This window comes from Tursiops truncatus, chromosome 1, assembly GCF_011762595.2.
Source record: "Tursiops truncatus isolate mTurTru1 chromosome 1, mTurTru1.mat.Y, whole genome shotgun sequence".
NCBI classification, from domain to species: domain Eukaryota; kingdom Metazoa; phylum Chordata; class Mammalia; order Artiodactyla; family Delphinidae; genus Tursiops; species Tursiops truncatus.
Window position 1 is genome coordinate 97,197,265 of NC_047034.1, and position 26,838 is coordinate 97,224,102.

At 38.9% G+C, this 26,838-nt stretch overlaps 1 protein-coding gene and 1 long non-coding RNA gene across 11 annotated transcripts in view; one reads left to right on the forward strand and one right to left on the reverse strand.

The window, feature by feature from the left end:
* Positions 1-10,959, reverse strand: part of SNX7 (sorting nexin 7) — a 98,318-nt gene extending 87,359 nt beyond the window's left edge. For 3 of the 9 annotated variants that reach the window (XR_012334406.1, XR_012334398.1, XM_033863062.2), the window contains exon 1: positions 10,721-10,957. Coding sequence is in view for 7 of the 9 variants with exons in the window: in XM_033863062.2 (XP_033718953.1) it covers positions 10,721-10,900 (180 nt within the window). In the remaining 2 variants the exon portion in view is untranslated. Of the gene's footprint in view, positions 1-10,720 lie in introns of all 9 variants that reach the window. The other 6 variants (XM_019920117.3, XM_033863075.2, XM_033863077.2 and 3 more) reach the window with 5 other exon arrangements.
* Positions 10,863-26,838, forward strand: part of LOC109547436 (uncharacterized) — a 110,216-nt gene continuing 94,240 nt past the window's right edge. The window contains exons 1-3 of one of the 2 annotated variants that reach the window (XR_012334420.1): positions 10,863-11,158; positions 13,658-13,743; positions 18,552-18,765. This is a non-coding gene — a long non-coding RNA (uncharacterized lncRNA). The remainder of the gene's footprint in view (positions 11,159-13,657; positions 13,744-18,551; positions 18,766-26,838) is intronic. The other variant, XR_002173240.3, reaches the window with a different exon arrangement.

The following is a 26,838-nucleotide window of genomic DNA, read 5'->3' on the forward strand; positions in this document are numbered from 1 at the left end:
TGGAGAATGAAGAAGCTCTTAACGAAGAAGTCGCTTTACAACGGGCCGTAAATAACAGAAAGGATTTTGTTTTGTTGACCCAACAGTATATTGTAAGGTGCAAATAAATCATTGAGGAATCCTGTTAAAATACAGATTCTGATTCATTGGTTCTGGAGTGGATTCTGAAACTGCATTTCTAACAAGCTCCCAGGTGATCCAATAGATTCACGGAACATACTTTGAGTACTAAGGCGCGTGCGCATGCGCACATGCAAAAGAGAGCGAGAGAGAGAGAGGTGAGGGGAGCCACAGTGTAGCCTAATCACCAAGAGCCTTGAATGACACAATGTGACAATATGTTCTTTATGTTCAGAGCTGGGTGCTCTGGAAACAGTTTTCTGTGAGTACACAGGACAGACTACAGGCAAAACAGAGAAGAAAGAAGACCTTGTGTCTTCTTGTGAACTATTTTAATGGTTCTCAAATGTAAACACAATACTACTTGGGGTTGGAGCAGTGGGAACGAGAAGAAGGCACTAATTCTAGAGATACCAAGAAGATAAAACCAACTGGGACATTTCAGATATGTAGAGGACAGGGAAAGTGAGTGAAAGGGATAAACAGAAGGTAAGACCTAGTATTTTATCCTAGATATCTAAGAAATCATCATATCATTAGCAGAGAATCAGATGGAAAAGATAACAGGTGTGGGAAGAGAAATATAAGAATTAGGGAATGGAGAAACATAGTTCAGTTTGGGAATGAAACTGTAGGGATGAGTTGAGGGGATGAGTAGGACCACCTAATTAAGGCTTTCCATTGCTCCTGTGGTTAAGTTTAGCATGCTAAAACTTCATTTCTTTTTTTTTTTTTTTTTTTTTTTTTTTTTTGCAGTACGCAGGCCTCCCACTGCTGCGGCGTCTCCTGTTGTGGAGCACAGGCTCCGGATGTGCAGGCTCAGCGGCCATGGCTCACGGGCCCAGCCGCTCCGCGGCATGTGGGATCTTCCCAGACTGGGGCATGAACCCATGTCCCCCGCATCGGCAGGCAGACTCTCAACCACTGCGCCACCAGGAAGCCCTCATTTCCCTCCTAATAGCGGGAAGGGACAGTGCAACTGTCACACCCTCTTCTCCTCTGGGACAGTCATCCAGCTTGTGCCAGAGCATTTTTAGTGACAAAATTTATGGCCTAGCTGAGTAATCCCTTTCATTTTGGAACCTTCAATTAGAAAACTATTCCATAAACTGACCTAAAGCTGATCTCCACATACTCTTGACCTAGTGGTTCTACTTTTGCCCTTCAAAACTATAAACATTTAATCCACCTAGATCATAACAACTCTTCATAAAGGTTGTTAAAAGACTCAGCCCAAGTCTTTTCCAAGCTAAACTACATTTTGTTCTTCCCAGCCTTTCTTCACAGTTGCCAGAACATATCATCAGTGAAACCCTTAGTTTATTCTCCTTCATGATAGCAAATGCATGGCGAGACTGTTACTACTGCAACCCTCCCCACTCCTTGTGCCAATGAAAGACAGTGCTGATGGATCCAAGCCCTCTTTCTGCTAAGCCCAGACTAGATCTAAGGTTCTATCTCAAAACAGCATTCCAAGGATCAGGGCACTGGTATCCATAGATGACATAATATACCTTTGCCATTTTCTGACATCAACTCCCCCTTTAAAATACAGAGGGTGGAATGGAACTTAAGTTGCACGAACAGTTCAAATTATAGTACAATTAATACTCCATATGACCTTGAAAATATGTTGTTTGTTCAGATTCAATAGGTACCTTGTCATTTGGGTATACTGATCATTCAGTCACTGAAAATCACTAGGAATGTTTGTACATAAAATGGTCTTATGCAAGGTCTCTCCAAACTTACCCTGCAAGTTTCTTGTTGGTTTTAATTCTATTGTTGACCATATATGCTCATTCATCAGGAGAACTGAGGATTTTTCATCTTCTTTCTACTTCACTCACCTACTCTTCCTCCTCTGGGAGGAATATAAGAGTACTTAACATCTAAGAGGACTGTGATGGTAGACAGTGGAGCTCCTAGTGGGAGGAATCCTGGATCAGCCCTATTTTCCTTTATTTTATTGGCTCCTCTTTTATTTATTAATTTTATTTTTTTATTGGAGTATAATTGCTTTACAATGGTGTGTTAGTTTCTGCTTTTTAACAAAGTGAATCAGTTATACATATACATATGTTCCCATATCTCTTCCCTCTTGCGTCTCCCTCCCTCCCACCCTCCCTATCCCACCCCTCCAGGCGGTCACAAAGCACCGAGCTGATCTCCCTGTGCTATGCGGCTGCTTCCCACTACCTATCTACCTTACGTTTGGTAGTGTATATATGTCCATGCCTCTCTCTCGCTTTGTCACAGCTTACCCTTCCCCCTCCCCATGTCCTCAAGTCCATTCTCTAGTAGGTCTGTGTCTTTATTCCTGTCTTACCCCTAGGTTCTTCATGACAATTTTTTTTTCTTAAATTCCATATATATGTGTTAGCATACAGTATTTGTCTTTCTCTTTCTGAGTTACTTCACTCTGTATGACAGACTCTAGGTCTATCCACCTCATCACAAATAGCTCAATTTCGTTTCTTTTTATGGCTGAGTAACCATCGAAATGGTAAAACCCACTGACGTAGGATCAGTATGAAGGTCAGAGAAGTGGGAACACATGACTTGCCTGCTTTAATCGTGTATTCTAGGTTTTAAGTGAGACAATTGAGAATGCATACACACATACACTACATATATACATACATAGAAACATTCACTATGCTTACATACTCTACATGCACACACATACATAATATATGTGTATATATATATATACATACACATTCATATATGCCCACACTACACACATGCATACATATGTAAACACTGTGTGTGTGTGTGTGTGTGTGTTTTATATATTTCTGTACAGATTACCAAGGTAGAAAACCACTCATTGATTCAAGGATATTTCTTGAGTAATCATAATCCAAGCTAGTAATAAAATATTAATTTGGTTAGACCTGTACTCCTCAAACTGGTAGCCACTAGCCACAGGTGGCTATTTAAATTTAAATGTAAATTAATTCAAATTAAACACAATTAAATGTTCAGTTCCTCAGATGTACTAGTTTACAATTCAAGTGCTCAAACGGCACATGTGGCCAGTGGCTGCCACATTAAACAGACAGAGCTGGAACATGTCCATCACTGTCGTTCTTTTTGGACAGCAGGATCCTACACGGGCTGTGTATAACTGATCAATATTCAAGAGGGTTTACTAAGGGCCAGGTACTATTTATAAGCTCTTTACATTTAGTAAGTCATTTAATTCTCATATTTATTATTTGCCCTCATTTTACGGATGAAAAGTCTGAGGCTTTGAGAGGTTAACTAACTTGCCAAAGGAAATAAAGCTAGTAAGCAGTGGAGACAGGATTTCACACACAGGCAGTGTAGCTACAGAGTCTCTGCTCCTAAATACTAAGTTTACGTCTTGCTATATTTTAATTTACAATGATGAGTAGAGCCTCCTTCAAGACTTTACATTTATCCCAATTAAATTTCATAATCTGCTTTTAAACCCAGTATTCCAATTTATCAAAAATCTGGAAGACTGATTATGTTATACAGACTATTAGCTTTTGGTAGTTTCCACTGCTGTATAAGAAACCATCCCAAGACAATTTGTTTTTATATTTTATTATGCACATTGGTTTACTGGGTCAAGAATTCTGACAGGATACAGCAGAAATGGATTGTTTCTCCTCCATTATATGTGGGGCCTCAGCTGAGATCTGAGGCCTCAATGCTGGGGGCTGACATCATGTTAGACATTTTCACTCACAAGTTAGTCATTTAATGCTGGATGGCGCCTGAGACTTCAGCTGAGGCTGCTGACTGGAACATTTACGTGTAGTCTCTCAGTGTAGCCTGGGCTTCCTCACAATATGGAGGCCTTAGGTTGCATGTCTTACATGGCAAAAAGCACACTGTCCCACTGAAAAAAATCAGAGCCTTCATTTCCTTTTGTGATCTGGCCCTGGAAGTTGCACAGCATCATTTCCACCATACCCTACTGGTCAAAGCAGTCACAATCCTAGCCAGATTCAATAAGTGGGGCATAGATCCCACCTCTTGATAGGAAGGTGGCAGGTCACATTATAGAAGAGCATACAAGATGGGAGGTGGTGATGTGGCTGTCTTCATCCAGTTATTCTCCACACTTTTGTAGTATTATGTGTTATGCTGGTTATTCTCTCTTTTCACCCCCACCCTTCCAGCTCTCATCCATCTATTCTCTGTCCCTTTGGAGACGGACCCCTATGGATGCCATCACCTGAGCAGCTTGCTTAGTGGGGGCCAGAAGCAGAGATCCAAGAACAGGAGAAGAGGAGCTCAGGGAATATACCCCCATTTCCTCCCTGCTTTGGTGCCACACTTCAGGCAGTGGCATATTTCTAGCTACATCTCTGTGTAAACACAGCTCATGTGGAAATGGCCCCTTCTCCACAGCTCCAACTCTCATTGGGTTCCAGCAACACTATTTCCATCTCTCTTCCCTTTAGAACTAGGGGTGCTAAAGGCTTTTTGCTACTGCAAGTCTCTAAGTGCCTCAGTATCCTTTCTTTGTTCCTGAAACTTGCCCAAAATGCTATAAATAAATAGTCCTTGCATTAAACTCTCTTCATTTAAATCATGGAAGAGAATTCTGATTCTTGTCATGGCCATGAATAATAGATGCAAACAACAGGAACTGAATAAAGATGGTTCAGACAACAAATGTGAAAAATTAATAACCAGACTTCCAATATCTTCTTCTAAGTATTTCAGAGAATTGTTGAATAGTATAATTGTCCCTCCATCACTACACTGAGTTGCCAGATTGATAGAGATCATATATATGATCATATATTGATATATATATGAGCTGGTTTTCTCCACAACCATAGCTCATTATTCTTTCAAAAATATCCTTTTCCACAAAAATATGAGTGATTCTTTCAAAAGCTTGTTCAAATAAACATATACATTGTTATATTTCTGATTTACCTAAAAACAATCTTAGTTTTCCACCATTCTTATTAAAAATGATCACCTCCTTCTCTTCAAAGTGTTTACACTAAATATAGTAAGTAGTTCTGTTGCTTCGATAGCTTTACCAGAGCTTGAAATTAAGCCTACTTGTCTATACCTTCCAGAACTTCCTTTCTTCCCCCTTATTTTTGAAAAGAATTTTTACCTATTTCTAGCTTTTGAGCACCAAGCCTGCATACCATGACTTCTCGAAGTCGACTAGTGGTGATGACGATAATTACATCTGTAAATTCCCTGATTATCCTAAATGATATAGATCTCACTTTATGGTCCTGAATATCATTTAAAAAACCAATAATAAGAACTATAATTTACTGAGTAACAAATAAGCATCTCAGTGTTTCACTGTGACCTGTTTACCTACGCTCTGTTTCAACTGCTGTTTCTTCTACACATTACAGTATTTAATTTTAAAAAAGGCAATTTATTTTAATATATTATTTTTCCCCCAAAAGAAGAACTTTTTCTTTTAAATGTAGACAAGTTTGCTCCTTTTCTCTAGGTAAATTTTTTGCAAGCCTCATCTCATTTTGGCCCAGTTCTAAAACAATTATTACACTATTGTTACACTTTTTATCCTTTTTCTTTTCCTTTTTTCGAATTATCAGTTATGTTCTCCTACCTTCCACATCTATTCTTGTTCTTTTAAGTCAATATCCTCTGCATTCCCTGTGCTCTATTGAGAGTTGGCATCATTTTCTCTTAACTGGATTATCTGAAAACTCAGAACAATACTTTGTTTTACTTTCCATCTCTCTTGATACTGTCATTTAGAGTTTCTGTCACATCCTCCAACCGGACTCCAAGACTGTGATAACAAGAACTGAATCTTGCATTTCTTTTTTCCAAAGAATCCTTAGCACAGAATCTTACACAAAAATACTTAACATGTATTTACCAGGTACTTGTAATGTACTATGAGAAAAAAAGGAATAATTATAAGCCAAAGAGCCTACTCTTTAAAAAGCTTCTGACTTGCAAATGTATACTGATAAACCACATTAACAAAATGAAGGATAAAAATCACACGATCATCTCAAAAGATACAGAAAAAGCACGTGATAAAATTTAACATCCATTTATGATAAAAACTCAACAAAGTGGGTATAGAGGGAACATACCTCAACACAATAAAGGCCGTAACAAACCCATAGCTAACATATACAGTGGTGAAAAACTGAAAGCTTTTCCTCTAAGATCAAGAACAACACAAGGTTGCCCTTATTCAACACAGTATTGAGAGTCTTAGCCATAGCAATCAGACAAAAAGAGGTAAAAGTCTTCCAAATTGAAAAGGAAGAAGTAAAACTATCACTATTTGCAGATGACAGGATACTATATATAGAGAACCCTAAAGATGCCAAAAAAAAAAAAAAACTATTAGAACTAATAAATGAACTCATTAAAGTTGCAGGATACAAAAATCAACATACAGAAATCTGTTGTGTTTCTATACACTAATAATGAACTATCAGAGAAATTAAGAAGATAATTTCACTTACAATTACTACAAAAAAATACGTAGGAATAAATTTAAACAAAGAAATGAAAGAACTATACTTTGAAAAGTATAAGACACTGATCAAAGAAACTGAAGACAATATCATGCTCATGGGTTGGAAGAATTAATATTGTTAAAATTTCCATACTATCCAAAGCAATCTACAGGTTCAGGGCAAGCCCTATCAAAATACCAATGGCATTCTCCACAGAAGTGGAACAAACAATCCTAAAATTTGTATGGAACCACAAAAGACCTTGAATAGGCAATTCAATCTTAAGAAAGAAGAACAAAGCTGGAAGTATCATGCTCCATGGTTTCAAACTATGATACAAAGCTACAGTAATCAAAATAGTATGGTACTGGTACAAAAACAGACATATATATCAATGGAAAAGAACAGAAAGCCCAGGAATAAACCCATGCTTATATGGTCAATTAATTTATGAAAAGGGGGCCAAGAATATATAGTGGGGAAAAGAGAGTCTGTTCAATAGATGGTGATGGGAAAACTGGACAGCTACATGCAAAAGAATGAAACTGGACAACTTTCTTATACCAAAAAAAGAAGTAAACTCAAAATGGATTAAAGACTTAAATGTAAGACCTGAAACTATAAACTCCTAAAAGAAAACAAAAGCAGTTGCTCTTTGATATCAGTCTTAGCAATATTTTGGGGGATCTGTCTCCTCAGGCAAGGGCAACAAAACCAAAACTAAACAAATGGGACTACATCAAACTAAGAAGCTTCTGCACAGTTGAAAGGCATCAACAAAATGAAAAGGCAACCTACTGAATGGGACAAGTTATTTGCAAGTGATACATCTGATAAGGGTGTTAATATCCAAAATATATAAAGAACTCATACAACTCAATAAAATAACAATCATGAAAAAGAAAATAAACAAAAAAGAACAAACAATCCAATTAAAAAATGGGTAGAAGAACTGAATAGATAATTTTCCAAGGAAGACATACAGATGGCCAGAAGACAAATGAAAAGAATGCTCAACATCACTAATCACTATGGAAATGCAATCAAAACCATAATACGATATCACCTCAAACCTATCCAAATGGCTATTATCAAATGAACAACAAAAAACAAGTGTTGGTGAAAATGTGGAGAAAAGGGAACCCTTGTGCACTGCTGATGGGAATGTAAATTGGTGCAGTCACTATGGAAAACAGTATGAAAGTTTCTCAAAAAATTAAGAATAGAACTGCCATATGATCCAGCAATCCCTCTTCTGAGTATTTATCTGAAGAAGTGAAAACACTAATTTGAAAAGACGTATGCACCCTATGTTCACTGCAGCATTATTTACAACAGCCAAGATATGGAAGCAACCTAAGTGTCCATTGATAGATGAATAGACAAAGAGATGTTGTATATATGTATACAATTGAATATTACTCAGCCGTAAAAAAGAATAACATCTTGCCACCTGCAACCACATGGATGGACCCAAAGGATATTATGCTAAGTGAAATAAGTCAGACAGAAAAAGACAAATACTTTATGATTTCATTTATTTGTAGGATCTAAAAAAACAGAACAAATGAACAAACAAAACAGAAGCAAAACTCATAGATACAAACTGGTAGTTTGGCGGAGGGAGGCGGAAATAGGTTGGGGGGATTAAGAAGTGCAAACTTCCAGTTATAAAACAACTAAGTCACAGGTATGTAATGTACAGTGTAGAGAATATAGTCAATAATATTGCAGTAACTTTATAATGGTGACAGATGGTTACTAGACTTATCATGGTGATCAATTCATAATGTATATAAATGTCAAATCACTATGTCATACACCTGAAACTAATATAATATAGTATATCAACTATATTTCCATTAAAAAAGAGAAAAAAAGAGCTTCTGGACAGGGGCATGGTATATATATTCATAAATAATCTAAGGAAATAAGAAACTACAATTGTAAATACAAACTGAATATGAAAATGGTCAATCTCAAAGTACTAAGGGGTAAAGTTAGTACACTTTGGTAGTAATGGTTGATACCATCTTAGGGTAGGCTGGACAGTGGCAGGGTTCTACAGAGAAGCAGGCTAAAAAGGGAGTCATAGAGAGAGTAGGCCAAATGAAGACAACTTTCTTAAATTTGCTTGTCTATCTGTGGTTAATGGTTGAAAAATTCAACTTACTAAAATAGAAGCAGGCAAGGCCCATACACTTGGATCCACCCTGCTTGCTAGTGCTGTATAACTACATGTGTTGGACACTTAGAAAAAGTTAAGATCATCTATAGAAAGCAGCCATACAGATTAAGGTAAAGATACAATATTACACATTATTATATGCCCTGCTTAATAAAGCAGAGGTTAAGTATGGTGCTGCAGCTTACAGCCTTTTAAAACAGGACACAAAATTACAAACACAGAATTAGGTGGAAAAACAATTTTTTTATTTAGAATGAGAAAAAAAATCTCAACAACTGGTTGGAGCCATAGAGTTCTAGATTCCTTTCTTCTGACGTAGCTTTAGGCAATTCACCAGAAACGCCAACTTAGAAATGCTTCTGGCTACAACCTGTCATTCCCTTTCCACCTAGAACCTGTACAACTCCCAGTAACTTACATTTTACAGAGGCCTAAGCCAACAACACAGTTAAATTTAAATTAAAGTTAAATTTCATTAACTTCACCTAAAATCCGCCTCTGACTACGGAGGCTCATTAAAACAGTGATTCTCAGTTGAGGCTGGGACACTGAGAATCTGGGGAAAGAGAAACCACATGACAAATTTAAACCATCCCAGATGATTCTGATATGCAATTGCCACTCCCTACATTCTCCCCGTACCCCCTGCCCCCGAAGATTCACAGTGCAGAATCCCATACACTAATACCATAGCCTAATGGTATCTTAGAAGGCAATATAAACAAGAACTGGCCAATTGTCCTTGATCTGAACATAAAATATGTGTGGAACATAAAAGTGTACACAATTCCATTATTTTAGAATTTAAACACATTGAAAGGTCAAGTGACTTCATCAAGGGTACAAAACTGATACTCTCTCTGAACCTCCCAAATACAACTGTTCCTACCATTTCATTTAATCCTGAAGGAAAAAAAAGGGGAGTTTTACATATTCCTCTTTGGGGTCAGAGTATGCTTGTTCACTTTCTAACTTCTTTCCCAGAATAAAGCAGCGGTGAAGTTTGTTGGCTTTTCTTAACAGCTCAAGGTAACATTTACCTACTGTACAGGCTTCTTAGTAATTAATACAATGTTCCCATCTCAAGTCTTCTGCCAACAGCAACGAGAGAAGATGCAGTGGCATTGAACGGCCCCGCAAGAATGGTATTTTTCTTTTCCCAAAAAAAAAAAAAAATTACAACCACCAGCCTACACGCACAAGTCGGCCAGTAACCCTTGTCAATTTCTCTCCAACTATCCTACAAGTTCAGAGAGCCCTTTGGTCCTAGATTTCCCCGGGTAACCTTTAAAAACGAAAGCTCCGTCTGTGGGTTCGGTAGCAGGAGCTGACTATCTGAAAAATCCTGAGCTCCGCAGCGCAGGAGCTTCCCCGTTGGACACAAGAACCGTTTTCTCCTGAAGAGGGATTCCCTCACGCCTCTTCCCACTAGACTTGAGACTCACCTCCGGCGCCACCCAAGTCTCCAATCCACAACCAGCAACAACACTAAATCAAGAATAATTTCTCTAGACTCGGGTGATTTCGCTCCCAGAGTTCAGGGCTGGCTGCGCCTGAAAAGAAGCTGCCAGGGGCGGGGGCAATTTTGGGCCACCGCCTCCCGGGTTCGGGCACTGTCACTGGAAATGTCCGCGTCAAAGAAGGGAAGAGGAGAAAAGGGGGAAACAGCACAACTTTGCAGACTCCACGAATCCAAGGCCCTGCCAAACATAAGGTCAAAGTGCAAACGAGGGAGCGGCTGCTATTCGGGACCCGCCGGGACGCAGCCCCGGAGCCTGCGAGCCGCCAGGCGGGGTCGGGCAGCTGGGGGAGACCCACCCTGTCCCGGCTCCGAGTCTCCAGCGGGGCCGAGCGAGCGCGCTGGGGCGGCGGCCGCACGGCGGGGCCAACTCCGTGAGTTGACTTGGAACTTTCCCGGGACGCGCCGCCGCGCCGCCCTCACCTTACTGAACACCTCCAGGTCGTCCTCGTCTTCGTCCAGATCCAGCACCTCGGCCTGCAGGAGGGCGGAGGAGCCGCTGCTGCCGGGGAGGGGGGCGTCGCCCCCCGGGCTCTCCCCGCCGCCGCCCCCAGCCGGGAGGCCCGAGGAGCGCGCCTGAGGTGCCCGGCACTCGCCCTCCATCCCGAGAGTGCGCGCCCCGCCGGCCGCCGCAGCCAGCCAGGCTCCCCCGAGCGTGCCCATTGGCTCCCGCGCATCCTGCGCCTCCCCGGCCAGCCCCGCTCCAGCCCCACGTCCGCTGCGCAGACGCGGAACTGCCAGGGCGAACGCGGGGCCCAGGCTCATCCCCACTTGGCTTGGGGCCTGCAGGAGGCGAAGGGGTGGGACTCTCGGACTCTCGGACTCTGGCTAGGGTGGGGCCAGGGACGCTGTCCCCTGAAGGTAGGAAGGGGGCGTCCTCGTGCGGACCATGCTGCGGGGCTACCCTACGACAGCTTCCACGGGGGCGGGGGTCTGGGCAGAAGCGACGGAGCGAACCGTGAACTTCAGAGCATCCACAGCGGGGCTGGAAAGCAGCCGACCTATCTCGCCAAGAGAAAAAGCCAGTACTGTATTTCCTGCATTTTAATGGTTGCCTTTTTTTCTTGGTTGTGGATTTCGAGTCCGTCTTTTACTAAGGCTAATGCAAAACCTCCTCTGTTTTGTAATTGATTTTTGACCCAGTGACCGGACTGTGTGGTCATTTCACTGTAAAGCCAGGGAAGTTGGATTTAAAAACGATTTTCAGCCCCTTTCAAATGTATCTTTATTCCTGGAGGTCATCCTGAAGTTAATGAGCAAGAATGTTACTAAGAGTCGAGGACAGCGAGCAGGACTGGACCTTGACACCAAGAAATAATCAGCAGTCTTTATGCTGCCAATGAAAAACTGTAATTATTTAGTTGTTCACTGCTTATTATTAAAAAAAAAAAACAACTAACTTCCAAAAATAATGGATAATTGAATGCAAATTGATATATTTGGAACTATCTTCAGGTTTTATTACTTACTCGCCTCAGCCCCATCTCTTTTCTCCCATCAGCCAGGAAAGAACATCTAAGAACTTTGCACATAGAGAAGAGGCTAATTCAGACTTGATTTCCAAAACCTCTCCTGGCAAAGTGTTTAGCCTGATGTTTAAAACTATTAACTTTGGAAAAAAAGACGTATGTAAGAGAATTTCTCTTTCCAGTTAGAGGACAAGGCCTTAATAATATGTTCCCTCTTAACCGTTCATACTGGTTTCAGTTCATGAACACACTTATTCAGTCAAGCTGGTCTCTCTAAGGGGTGAATATCCAGGCTCCTTCCTATGCTTTATAGTTCCTGTACCCAAAATGCCATCTCCTGCCTGTCCTGCAGGAATTAACTATAATCCCATGTCTTTCAGGAAGACTTTCTGATTGACACAGTCTGTTCCCAATTTAGCATTTAATTTTATTTCATGCTGTAGGTTGTATTTATTTCATGTAAATGCCTTACATTCCTTAGTAAATTATAACATTTTAAGCTTACAGATCACATTATTTATTAATAAACCACAGTAGTAGAAGTACTCACTTAAAAAGGCTCTCTGCTAGGGTATACAAAAAATACAAGTTATTAAAAGGCTATTTTTTCTCTCTAAGCTCATTCTGGCTAGTCAAGAAGATTCAAGTTTTTCGAATTGCCGTCTGAACCAGGAAATTCCGAAGGATACTGTGACACACAGAATTGCCAGAAAGCATAGAGACAGGCTCAGAAAATGGGCAGAACAAACCAAGACTATAGAGTTTGTATCACAGCCACACCCACGCCACAGAACTAATAACGCAGACATTGCTGCCACCATTACTGAGCACCAGATGCCACACCCCTTCCACATACTGCCATTGACAGTGATGTCACTGGACTCCAGGTGCTGACACCAACATCAGTACCACAGCTGCCTCTGAGAACTGCCTTTGCTATTACTACCACAAACGTACCCACAGTCCTGTTTCTCTGTTTTAATTGTTCTAGTTTCAAAACCCTGAAGGGTAGATCTGCTTGACCCACCTGGCTAAATCCCACAGAGATTTCGAAGGCAAATTAGATTTCTAAGCATAGAAAGGCCATATTGATACCGGTCAGCCAAAAAAAAAGGAAAAAAAAAAACCCCTTACTATTATTCATTCCTTTGGCCGCCCAACATTAAAATCACATTTGTTCACATGCTTTTTTTTTTTCCCATTCCTGCTAAATATAGTTCAGCTATGCCTCAAACACCTGGGAATATAGTCCTCAGCTCCCCAAAGGAAGAAAATCCAAACATACTCATTATTGGTGCAGCTCCAAGTCTAATATGTCTATTCCTCCTGTAGTTCTGCTGCACTTAATGCTGTAAGTGCTCTCTTACAGTCCCAGATTCCCATTAAATGGGATCATCACTGGCTTCTTTAATGGAAGCATTCTTATTTGGGTGCTATATTCTCTCAATCGTCGTAGTCCAAAACTTTAAGTACAGGTATAATATTAAGAGAAGCCCTACCCAGTCCTGTCCCTTGGTTTTTGGACTCTTATTCTGATTAATATCATATATTAATTTTTGGGTCTGAGCATATACATCTTGTCAAAAAGCTCCCTCTCTCCCACACTTTCCAGGTAGGATCTCCTGAGACCATAACGGTGTTTAATATGCCAGTCAACTATCCATAAAGTCAGCTGTTTCTGGTAATGGGACTCATGATAAGACAAGTCACCCCATGGGCATTGCCCAATGGCTTTATTTCCTTTGCTGGAGGTGATTTAACTGATTAGAAAAAAAAAAAGTTATGTGCGAAATCTGATGGGAAATAAACCAGTCAGTAAGTTCATGGATGATCGTGCTGGCAGAAACTTGTTGAGCAGGAAAAGTAAACCCAGTGTATCTTTTCCATTAAGGACAAATCATGACATCCTCCAGATTATGTGGCTGCAGAAGGACCGGGAGTAGTTGTGGCAAGTTGAGGTTTAATAACTTACCCAAGGTAAGTAATAAGGGGTAAGTAATTTAAGGCTCTCTGAAAGAAAGTGTTAATAGATGTTGCCTTAAAAAAATAGGAGAGGGTTTCCCTGGTGGTGCAGTGGTTGAGAGTCCGCCTGCCGATGCAGGGGACACGGGTTCGTGCCCCGGTCCGGGAAGATCCCACATGCCGCGGAGCGGCTGGGCCCATGAGCCATGGCCGCTGAGCCTGTGCTCCGCAACGGGAGAGGCCACAGCAGTGAGAGGCCCGCGTACTGCAAAAAAAAAAAAAAAAATAGAAGAGAGGATTTATAAGGATATTTGGGGATTCTTCGTTCTTAGACTTTGGCAGAATAGATAATTCTATAATCCTTCCACTAAATATACTGACAAACTATAACAGAATCTTTTAAATGCATGGATGAGCGTTCAAGGAAGTAATTGACTTCCAGGGGCAAGAAACAAAGTAAGCTTAAGTGAGAGAATGAGACTAAACATTTGAGCTGATACTCTGCCGGCCCCCAGGGTAGGATGGTAGGATTGGCCTAAATAATCTAAAAGTGTGAGTTTGAATTATCATGAAAGAATAATGGAAATGGAAATTTGTAAAATATTCAGTCAATAATAAAACTCTTCTGGATCAGCCTAGGCTCAAAGTGGGAAAGATCTCTCCCCCCAAAATCCTAACCATGGTTCAGGAAGTCACAATTCAAAAATATACAAGTGACCCTGGTTGAACGATATATCCCTGGGATATCTGGCACAAGCAAATTCAAAATCTCTTCAACCCACTTCTGGCAGAGCCACTACGGATAGAGCTATACTTCAGATTAGATCACAATCCAAATGAAAAACATTGAAGGAAATGATCTACCACGTGCCAGAATTACTATACAAAACTATTAAAAGGATTAGAGCCTCAAAGAACTTTAAACAATATGCCAAAAATATAAATTATTTAATAAATGAAAAGAATAAACATAACTACAAGATGCTACCAAAAAAAGAACCAAAAATCCAAAAATGAAAAAGCACAATCATTGTGCTGGTGGTTGATTTTTTTTGCCTTTTCACTTCAAATTGGATCTTGTTGCCCGCTCTGTAATAGTTGTGCTGGGTCTTATAAATATTTCTCCTTTGCTACCCAGCATGATGTTAAGCTTGTCAGTAGAAGGCCTGGAAGAACACTGGAGGAGGAAGGGTTTTCCTGTTTCGAGTGTGCTCTCTTACTAGTGTCCTGCAGAAAGCTCTTTTTGTCTTCTTTGTTCAGCTCCTGCATAATTTCTCTAGAGTAAGGTTCCCGCAGGGCACAACTTTTTATGATGTTTGAGCAAACTCATGCAGCTACGGAGGCATAGTCTAGAGACCCAGATATTGTGGGCCTGTCCCTGGCCCAGGTTGCTTCACCCCATATCCTCTCCTCGGTCCAGGACATGGACACACACCAGGGGCACTGGAGGTCAGCCATCCCCTAAACTTTGTCCTGAACAGCCAGCCCAGGGCTGACCTAATCTGAGCTATTCATGGAAGTGCACTAACCTCCTGGAGAGGGGGACCTCTCCAGCTCCTGGTTCCAACAGTGTCCAGTAGCTTCTCCTGGTACCTAACAAGTTCTGAGGCTCAGCACCTCCCAGAGGGTAGATTTCCAGCAGGTCCCACTATTGAGCTACTTCATTGACTTCTCTAACATTCAGGAGGCCAAGGTGGTATTCTTTCCAATGACATCTGCATCTCAGTCATAGAAGGAAGGCTTTTCCTTGGGTACTTATCTCAGCCCTAGGGGTAGTGACCACATCTTATATCTGCTATTCCTGGATTTTTTAGAATTGTTTTTAACTCTCACTAGCCAATTCCTCCTTACTCCAAGCCCCTGTTAATAAAGCTTTATATTAAACTTTCCCTGTTCAAAAGACTATGTGGTCCTATCTCCTGACTGGACCCCAAACAATACAGAATTTGTACCAGGAATGGTCCCAGGAAAAAACCCTGCAAAAATGGCATTCTGGAACTCTCCTTAGAACCAGTTGACTGAGGAAGAAAAATCCTGAGCCTGGTTTACAGAGTGGTCTTCATGATATGTTAGTATTGCTTGAAAGTAGCAGCTGCAGCTCTATAGCCCCCCCTCACTCAAGGGTAAACCTGAGGACAGTGGTAAAAGAAAATCCTCCTAGTGATCAGAACTTCAAGTGTGACATTTAGTCATCTACTATCTCTGGAGTGAGAAATGTCCAGAAATATAGGTCTATATTAACTTATGGGTAGTTGCAAATGGTTTGGTTGGAATAGTGAAGGATTTGAAAGGAACCATATTAAAAAAACTGATGAAAAGGGAGCTTAAGGAAGAAGTATGTGGATGGACTTTTCAGAATGAGCACAGACTGTGGAGATATTAGTGAATGCTAAATGTCTGCCAGAGGACCATTACTGCAGAGGAGGTTCTTAATGATCAGGTGAATAAAACTACCAACTCTGGGGATGTCAGTCATCCTTTCTTCCTAGCCATCACATTCCTTGCTTACTGGGCCCATAAACTAAGTGACTATGGTATGGTAGCAGAGATGGAATCAATACATGGGCTCAATAGTTTCATGAGGAAGCAGTTCTATGGAGCTCCTCATACTACCATTCTGGAAGTTGTCTCTAATGCTCACTTTCTATAAATAACAAAACGTCTAGAAAATTGCTCAGAGCTAAAGTAGTTTTTACTCCTTTTCATTATGATGCAGAATTTGGAAGATACAATTTTTGTAATGCAGTGTGATCCCAGGGAAAACTTTTATTTCTTTAATTTTTCTTAATTAAAATTGCATTTTTGTTTCAAAAAGAAACTTGTCACACAATCTCCTTAGGATTGGAACTTAGTATCAACACTTTGGCCTGGAGAAATTTTAAATTTTCTATGTTAGATACAGTTTATGGAAATTAAACAGTTCTTGTTTAAAAAATTAACTTTTTAAAATACCCGGGCTATAAATAACAATGATGCCAAATAAATACATAGAAGAGGGATAAATAAATAAGTGCATTAAAACTCCCACATTTAATATCTTTAGGAAAAAGAGAAAAAATTTGCAGTGAATTATTAATATACTTTGAGAACAGAGGCAACAGTGTTGAATATTTATAAGTATTAAACAGCAATTTTAACCTTGACCTTATCCTTTTGAAAAATTGCAGTTATTATTATGAGACTGAATATTGCTCCAAACATGTTATGTAAATGTTTGATCTTATACAGTAGAATTTTTTTTTAAAGATAAGAAGATGTTAATATGTAGATGTCTCAGATAAAAATGTTTCTCTCTCTTTTGAATGGTTGGATCAAAAGAGTGGTTTAATAGTGACAATACTGATGAACGATCTGACCACGCACTCTTTGAAGGTAGAAACCTTGGCATATTGTCTTTCATAAGAATCTAGAGAGTATTTGTTAGCTGTGTGAACTTGCATATCAAATGCCATTGAGGCATATGGCACTGGGATAATAGCATACTCCTCCCATTCTTGGTAATGCCATCTACTTACTTCTCTATCACTCCCCTAAATACATAACCTTTTTGGCTTTAGGTTCACAGTCTTTCCTTACATTCAAAATCCTATAATCATCCTGATTGAATCTGTTCTTCATAATGACTCCCAAGTTCTTTATCTTCTTCAACACAAGGTTTTCTTGACCATTTCAACTCAGTCACTCATTTCTGTCAGAAAAAAAATATATATATGGATTTTAAGTATATAAAAAACACTCAAATGCAATAATAAATACAGATAAAATTCTAAGTTCTAATTTCTATCTATGTAATTGTCTAAGATCCCAAAGTTTTTAAAATTTTTCAAATTTTGTTTCTTAGAGAATTTGATATATTTAGTTCAATTTGATAATAATTAGAAAAAAGCAATTCGTAAGTAATTAGTAAATAAAAATTTTACATACTTAGTATGGGCTGAATTGTGTCCCCCCCCAAATCCATACATTGAATAAGGAAATGACAAAATTAAGTATGATATATTCATGAAATGAAATGATGTGTGCTAGTTAAAGGAATGAACAGCGGCTCCATGTATCAACAAAGTCAAATATGATTGTTAGATAAAGTAACAAATGAAAAAAGAAAGTAGCAGACTGTGGATAAACAAAAAATGTATACCTATATCTATATACACTTACACAAACCAATAATATGTTTTCTGTGGTGTGTATGTTTGTACATGAAATAGACATCAAACTATTATCATGGTTTACCTTTGTAGAGAGGGAGAGAATATGGGTGGCCCAAAGCAACTTTAGCTTTTACTCAAGTGCATCTAGGAATTTTGGCTTTTCTCTAAAATTTAAAGGAGAATGCATTCATGTTTTCATGCTTTATAAGGAATTAATTGTTTTCAAAACAAAACATTTTATTGAAGTATGTTTGATTTACAATGTTGTGTTAGTTTCAGGTATACAGCAAAGTGATTTGGTCATACATATATATGTGTGTATGTATCTATATATATATATACACACACACATATATTCTTTTACAGATTCTTTTCCATTATAGGTTATTACAAGATATTGACTGTAGCTCCCTGTGCTATACAGTAGGTCCTTGTTGGTTATCTATTTTGTATATAGTAGCGTGTATCTGTTAATCCCAAACTCCTAATTTATCACTCCACCACTTTCCCCTTAAAGAATTAAATTTTTAAAAAGCTGCTCTGCCACCAAAACACTAATTAAAACATTGTGCTTCCTGAGCACAATCTTCTATTATTCTAGCTTATTCTTTCAACTATTCCATGGCCATTCTTTTCTTTTCTTTTTTTTTTTTTTATTTTTGCGGTACGCAGGCCTCTCACTGTTGTGGCCTCTCCCGTTGCGGAGCACAGGCTCCGGACATGCAGGCTCAGCGGCCATGGGTCACGGGCCCAGCCGCTCCGCGGCATGTGGGATCTTCCAGGACCGGGGCACGAACCTGCGTCCCCTGCATCGGCAGGCGGACTCTCAATCACTGCACCACCAGGGAAGCCCCATGACCATTCTTGTGTCTCACTCAGCCATCAGGTTAGTGCTCTCTTTACTTCTCTCTAATACAGCACCATTCAGCTTAGATTTCCTGGTCCTTCATTCCAGTCATTCTAGTAATCAGTCCTCTCGCCCCTTTTTTCTTCTTTTGCATGTGCCTCTAATGCCCTCAATGTGGACAGTTACAACTGTTTATTTTCTTAGTATTCACACCTGGGTACTGATTGCTGTTGGAAGACAGAATTACTGAACATGACAAACTGTTCCCAGTAACTTCATAATCACTCACCTCAACTTGGTCCTCACCTCACAGTTATTCTACTGTGTTTCTTTATTTTTTTAGTTTATTTTTAAAATTTTTATTTTATATTGGAGTATAGTTGATTAACACTGTTGTGTTAGTTTCAGGTGTACAGCAAAGTGATTCAGTTATACATATACAAGTATCTATTCTTTTTCAAATTCTTTTCCCATTTACTTTATTACAGGGTATTGAGCAGAGTTCCCTGTGCTATACAGTAGGTCCTTGTTAGTTATGTATTTTAGATATAGCAGTTTGTACATGTCAATCCCAAACTCCCAATCTATTCCTCCCCACACCCTTCCCTCCTGGTAACTATAAGTTTGTTCTCTAAGTCTGTAAGTCTGTTTCTGTTTTGTAAATAAGTTTGTTTGTATCAGTTTTTTAGATTCCACATATAAGCTATATCATATGATGTTTGTCTTTCTCTGTCTGACTTACTTCACGTAGTATGATAATCTCCAGGTCTCTCCACGTTGCTGCAAATGGCAGTATTTCATTCTTTTTAATGGCTGAGTAATATTCCATTGCATATATGTACCACATCTTTTTTATCCATTCTTCTGTCAATGGACATTTAGGTTGCATTCATGTCTAGGCTATAGTCTACAGTGCTGCAGTGAACATTGGGGTACATGTATCCTTTCGAACCACGTTTTTATCCAGATATATGCCCAGGAGTGGGATTACTGGATCATATGGTAGTTCTATTTTTAGTTTCTTAAGGAACCTCCATACTGTTCTCCATAGTGGCCCACGAACAGTTTTACTGTGTTTCTTTATTCAGCTTTTATTCCTACTCACTGCAATGGCTATTTCAAAAGTCAGATGTAACTCAAAAGTTCAGAGAAGACTCTGAACCTAGCTGGCATAAACTCCCTCCTCACGTTCAGCAGGTGACTTAATCTCCTATTTTATAAAGCAAATGGAAGCTTCCAGGTGTCAGATATATAGACCCACACTTCTGTCTCCATGCAATTCTCTTTCCATTTGTAACGAAATACTTATCCCACTTCTGAAGACAGGGAAGTTGTCAATTCTGAATATGAACACTGGAAATGTTGGGCCTATTTTGGGAATGCAGGAGGATTAATCCTGAAAACAAAACCAACACTCTGAAGTCAACAAACAGAAATGGGAAAACACTTAAATCCTCATTGACAGTATTAAGTATTTTACAAGCAAATTTCAAAGTGTCCTTATGAGAGATTCCATGGCTGTACATGCAGATTGAAATGATAAATATCTTCATAATTTAAGTTACTTGATTCATCCTTTTCTTTTCTTGTTATTTACATTTCAAAACCCTCTATATTCTGAAAAATTCTTAGTTCAGGAAGACTTGAAAATGGCTACATGGGGATTCTACTCAGTATATCCTTTCACTCTGATATGCAGCCCTTTGGGAATCCAGTTTATTGTGGAAGGTGGGATGGGTGCTCCTGTTAGACCCCCATATTATGTAGGGCATGGGATTTCTTATCTACTCCTATACGACTGGAAAGACTAAAATTCTATTTTTCTGGATTGCTAAATGCCTTCAGGACAAAAGTTCATTTCATATGTTTTGAATACTTAATTCGGTATTTTTTTTCTGATAGAGAGGTTAATCTTAAATACCTAATATACTCTTACTGCATATAGATGCTACCATAGCTTTTAAAACTTGAATCAGCTTTTCTGAGGTATAATTTACATTCAAGAAATTTCACCAAATTTGAATATACAATTTGATGAGTTTTGACAATATATACAATTGTGTAACCACAACCAAAATTCTGATATAGAGTATTTCTATCAGTCAAAATAGTTCATTGGTAGCCATTTGTCATATGTAAAACCTGGATTCACAAAATTTGACTTAAAACCTTAATACATTTTTCATATTTACATATTCTTTAAATGTATTATATTTGTGAATAATTTTAAACAATTACTTCTTTTTTCCCTCTTCTGTGTACTTTACAAAGTTGTAGTAATTTTGTGATTGTTTAAGTGAGGGAATGAAAAGGGATTGTGTACAGAGGAGCACCTTGAATTCACTATAAAGTTAAGCCCTTTAAATGAATGCACAAGCAAATGGGTGTTAACTGGAAGAGAAGCTGCATGTAAAGAGAGGAAGAGGACTAACAGTATTGAAAGTCTACTATGGTAGACACTGCATATATCATCCCTTTCTGTACTCACAAATAACCCATAAGTTAGATAGTTTTAAATCAGTATACTAATTAATATAGAGGGGTTCCCCCAAGCCTTAGGATTATAAGTGGTAAAACTGAAGTATGAATCCAGCTATAATTACACAATGTTTTCCCTTTATTATTTCACGTGACCTTCCAGTGTATTTGAAATTAAAAAGACAGTAAGTTCTTTAAAGATAGAAACTCTGCCCAAGGCACCATTTTTTGTTTGCATGTGTGTATGTGTATATGTATGTATGCTTATATATTTCCATTCATTCATTCCATAAGCATGTGTTCAGTGTATACTACGAGCCATACAATATACTTGATTTTCGGGATACAAAGGTGAACAAAACTGACAGGAAGCCTGCCCTTGAGGAGTTTACAGTCTAGACAGGGTTGCAGAAGAGTAAGCAGACAATGGCAATATAATGTGATCAGGATTGCGGAGCATAGGTAGAGGGTACTCGGGGAACACGTAGAGGAGGCGCCCATCTCACATATGGTAGTTCTGAGAAGGCTTCTTGGAGAAAGTAATGTCTAAGCTAAAACTTATGTAGAAGACATGTTATCTAGGTGAGGTAAGTCAAGTGTAGAGGTGAGGAGTGAGTTCTAGGAAGAGGAGATTGAATTTGTAAGGGCATGGAAATAAAGAGCAGCATTCTCCAGGAATCTGGGGGGAAGAGATGATGAGAGAAAAAGCTAAAAAGGCAGGTTAGTCAAGTTGGGATTATGACAACAGATGCCACTTCCGTGAGTGTGTCTTTGGATATTCTGAGTCTGTTAAATTGTGTTTGGGTGCATATTGTCTATAGTGGTTGCATAGTGTCTAGAGTAGCCTTAACAAGTAAGGAGTTACTGTTATTAATAATAATATTTTTAGACAATAAGTCCAAAGAAACACTCCAAATTTTAGGTCGCTGGTCAAGGTCAGATGATTCTTCTAGCTATCTGCTTGGCAGTCCTTAGCATGTAGCTTCTGCTTTCATGGTTTCATAATGGCAACTTTATTTCTATGTATTGAGTCTACATTCCAGTTAGGGAGAAGTGGGAAAGACAAAGGTTAAAATGTGAATATTGTCAGTTTATATTTTTTTATTTTAATCAGGAGAAGACATAGTGTTTTGGAAGCCCCAATGAGCAGCCATCAACTTACATCTGATTGGCTAGATCTGTGTCACAGGGTCATCCCTAGCTGCAGAATAGTCCAGAAATTTGAGGTTTTTAATCAGGAAAAATCTGGATTGGTTGGCAAGATAGTGAATGAACAACTAGGGGTGTTCCCCATACTCACCATATGAACTCTTGAGTAAACGATCATTGAAAATTTCTTCAGAGATCACTGTAAAAATGTTAGTTTTAGGAAAATATGGGAAATGTGATATCCAGAGAAAGGATGGAGTAGATCTTACTCATGGTTACTGTTGGGTATTTGGGGGCTCCCTTGGCATAGACTATGGGGATGAGGTGTCATAACAAACTAATCCCAAGATCACTTGTATTACTGGATGGTAAGAAATAATCACCCATAAAAAGCAATTCAACCCAAAAGATGGATTTTCTAGTTGACTCAAGTTTCAGATTCCTGGTAGAGCATGTCTGGTCCATCATGTGCCACATTTTACAGGTAGCATAGGGAACCTGTAATAATACTAGTGTGACGAGGAATAAGGATGGGGACAGATCATTCATTAATTCATTAAATATTTACTAAGTGGATGACGGGATCATGGCTGGTAGGCAGGATCATGGCTGCGGACAGGAATGGACTATTCTCTATGGTCATTCTTCCCTTTGGTTGTACTCCTAACCATTGCAGTGTTTTGTTTGTTTTGCTTTAAAAGATAATGTTTGGTTCATTTTGTTAGTATCTGTGATCTCTACTGCAATTTTATTCAACTTTTTTATCCTACAAGTTCCCATCTCTGTTTCTTTCTTGAAAGGTCCTTTTTGCTTGGATTGTAAGGCACTTCTTCCTCAGCTCATTCTTAAGTGTCAGTGCTCCTCAAAATTTTGTCTTTCACTCTCTTCTCTCTTTACATACTCTTCCTAGGTCACATTATGCATTCAAAGTGCTTCAGTTGCTTCTTCTATATGCCAGGAATTGTTAAACTTTATACTTTCAGATTTCTTTCTTTTAAGCTTCAGATTAATAAATCTAATTGCCTGTAGGACACCTTGTTGGTTTAAAACCTTGAAACCTTCCTGGGTGAAATCTGAAATGGACCCCAAATGCAGAGGGTAAGGAGAGACCCAAGAAAGAGGCAGACCACTCCAGTTTGGTAGGTGGCAGGTTTAATAAGCAAGGGAACTTATATAGGAGGTTTGTCTTGGGTGGCTGCAAGATGAGTAGATCTCTGCACCCACCCACCACAATCTTAAAAGTGTATATAGAGGCCTTAACTGGGTTCAGTCACATGTACTGTCCAGATGTTCTCAACAACATGGTGCTCTCTCAAGGCTACATCCTTACAAACAGCTCCCACTGTGGTAATGGTGGGCAGAATGTACATTCCAAGGACAGGATAAGGGGAGAGGAGTCTCTGATTGTCCAGGTCCAGTTCTGGTGTCAGTGGGAAGTCACGTCCTCTTGATGACCTCCTCCAATACACGTCCTGTTTCAGAATCCTCAAAGTTAACATTTCTAAAGTTGAATTCAGAGATACTTGCCGATCTGTGGTCAAAGCATTTTCATTGTTGCAAAAGCCCCCTTCCCTTTACTGTAATAGTCATTTCCCCCACCTTGTAATAATCCTTTTGAATAAAATCTCTCTTTACTAAATCCAGACTTGTTTCTCATTTGACAATTAATGGTGCTGTGCTTCGGATGGAGTACTGACTGCCCCTCGGGCCCCACTGTCTTCGCCGATGTATTCATAGTGGCTTCTCAGACCCTCTGTGTCCTTTTCTAGTTGGAAAAATCAGGATTCATGGTGATGAATCACAACTCCTAATCTAATCCAGTTGTCAGGACATTTGTCTGCTGTAGCATGGTAGCAAAGAGTTAGTTTTACATATTTTTTCTGGCAAAGAGATTTTTCTTCACCCCTTTTAGGGGGTGTCTTCTATTTTCCCTTAGATTCTCTAAACTGGGATTGGATGTGGGAATTCCCTCAGTTCTCAGAACCATGGAGATTGTGTGTGTGTGTGTGTATGTGTGTGTGTTTGGGGGGGGAGGTGTTCCCTCAAACTCTGGTCCTGGCTTAACTGTCTGTTAATCCCATGTGTAACTCTCATTCTATAAGGCTTATTCTTTCCTCTTATTCTCTGTTGACAACATGAGACTCCATGCTTTCCATTCTGGCACGGAGTCAGTTTAGTATCTTCAGAAGTAGCCACATTTCTCAAAAGGCAATTTAGAACTTCAATTGCCTTTGGGGGGAACTTGGCAACTCCTCAAACTGGCTTATCTAAGCCATCATCCCTGTTCCTCATTCCTCCTTTTTACCACCTTAGACTTTGAATATTCCTGATTTTCCCAGAAATTAATGAAACTGAACTTATTCTGAAAAAACTTTATTTCAACAGTAATTATTTTTTATATGTAGTGTGTCAACTTGAAGGTAGTTTCTAACGTCTTTTGATAACTTAAAACCCTAGATTTATGCTAAATTAATTATGCAAAATATTGTGGTTGTGTTTCTGTTAAGGAAAAAGAAGAGTAATTTTGTCCTAAAGTAAAATGATTGGTTGTTTCAGAATGAGAAATAAGAAAGTGTAGGACAAAGTCTGAATGAATATGGAAAGTTGTAGAAGGTTTATGGGAAAGGAATTTTATTTCTTGTGGTAAAAACCTGGCTAAAATTTATGGGCTTATTTATAAGATTTTCAAAAGAAACTTTAGTATCAGTTATTAAACTGATATAAAGCTAGATTTGGTTTTCTCTCTGTTAAAATGACAAAATTTTCTTAGATGATTGTTCTGCTCTTAATAAGAGGTTATAAATGTCTTTTCTTTACCTTCTAAGTATCTGCCCAGAAATATTGTGTCTTACTAAAATAATTTCCTGTGCTTTATGTTAACTTTAAATTTTAGTTCACTATTTTTCCCTGCTCTATTTTTCTCCAGTTACCTTATCACAGCCAACGGCATGACCATCAAACTAGTTACCCAAGTCAGAAATCCAGATGTAATGCCTTTTCTTTCCTCCCATCCCACCATCTGATATATCAAAAGATTCGATTGATTCTACCCTTAAATATATTTGGAGTCTGTCCCAAAATACACATTTTAGCATGGTCAGCAATTCTCTCCCTGCAGTGAAGCAACAGAAGATTCCAAATTATAATAAGATGCAACTGTTTTGACTTACCATAAGATATCACTCTCACAGCAATGAAAGACTATTCAGTGTGCAGTCTGTCTATGTTGGTAGAACAATACGGGTATCAGAAAGTGAGTTTTGAAGTTGAAATTGGATTAAAGGAAGTTAGGGATAATTTGTTTAATGGCATTAGGCTAAGTAAGACACTCTCACGTAACCAGCTAATGATAGGGTGATCTTTCCCATGCAACTGAAAGATTTGCAGTCATTGACTATAATTTCAGACATTCATCTCAACAAGGTTAGCTCACCTTTGAAATTTAACCTACTTGAAGTTCAGTGGCTGAGACTCTCTATTACCTAGAAAGTACTTGGGTAGTCATGGCTAATACTTGATTCTCTCGCTCAGATTTTTTTTTAATATAGTTGACCCATCTCTTCTGACCAACATGTAGCATTGCTGGCAAGGAGAATGTTTATAATGATTTCAATTGAGCATGAATTGCAAAACGAACAGTTCAATTCTTAAAGAAAAATCTGTTTTCCTCATTTCCAAGAGATTAAAATTTTATAGTTTTTTCATTTTTAAAAGTTATTTTAAAAAGGTCCTTTTTAATCCAGACATTATGTTATTAGATACTAACACCTAATAAACTGTGGTTACTTGTGACAGATTTGGGTTTTTTCATTTTTCCTATTTTTTAAATTAAAAATTCAAAAAGTTATATATTATGTAAGAACTAAAGTGAGACATTTTTATTTTCCAAAAATAAGTATTCAGCTAAATTAGGTGTCAGGTAATGACCCTTCTTGCTTTCCCATTCATCGAAGCAATTATTTCATGCCTTCCCTTTTCTTCTTAAATTTCTGATGCTGACAGCCCATCCTTTCCCTCAACAACAACAACAAAAAATGTACCTAGTAATTGGTATCATATTTCATTAAAAAAATTGAAACTATCTGATGGGAACTTAACCATCTTCCACTAGCAGATGCGTTGATGTTATATCTTGTGAAGAAGGGGCCTTCCTCTTATGAAAGGCCAGTTCTTCTCACATGCTCCTGTCCCCAAGCCTTCTCATGGTCTCACTGGCTTTGATTTATCATTATATTAGTTTGCAAGGGCTGCCATAACAAATACCACAGACTAGGTGGCTTAAAGAATAGAAATTTATTTTCTCACAATTCTGGAGGCTAAATGTCTGAGATAGGATGTGAGCAGGGTTGACTTCATACCGAGACCTCTCTTTTTTTTTTTAGATGGTCATCTTCTCCCTTTGTCTTGCCCATCATGACATCCACATGGTCACACTGATGAGTTTTTTCCCCATGATCCCTGTAAGTGGTCTTCTCTTTCCCTCAG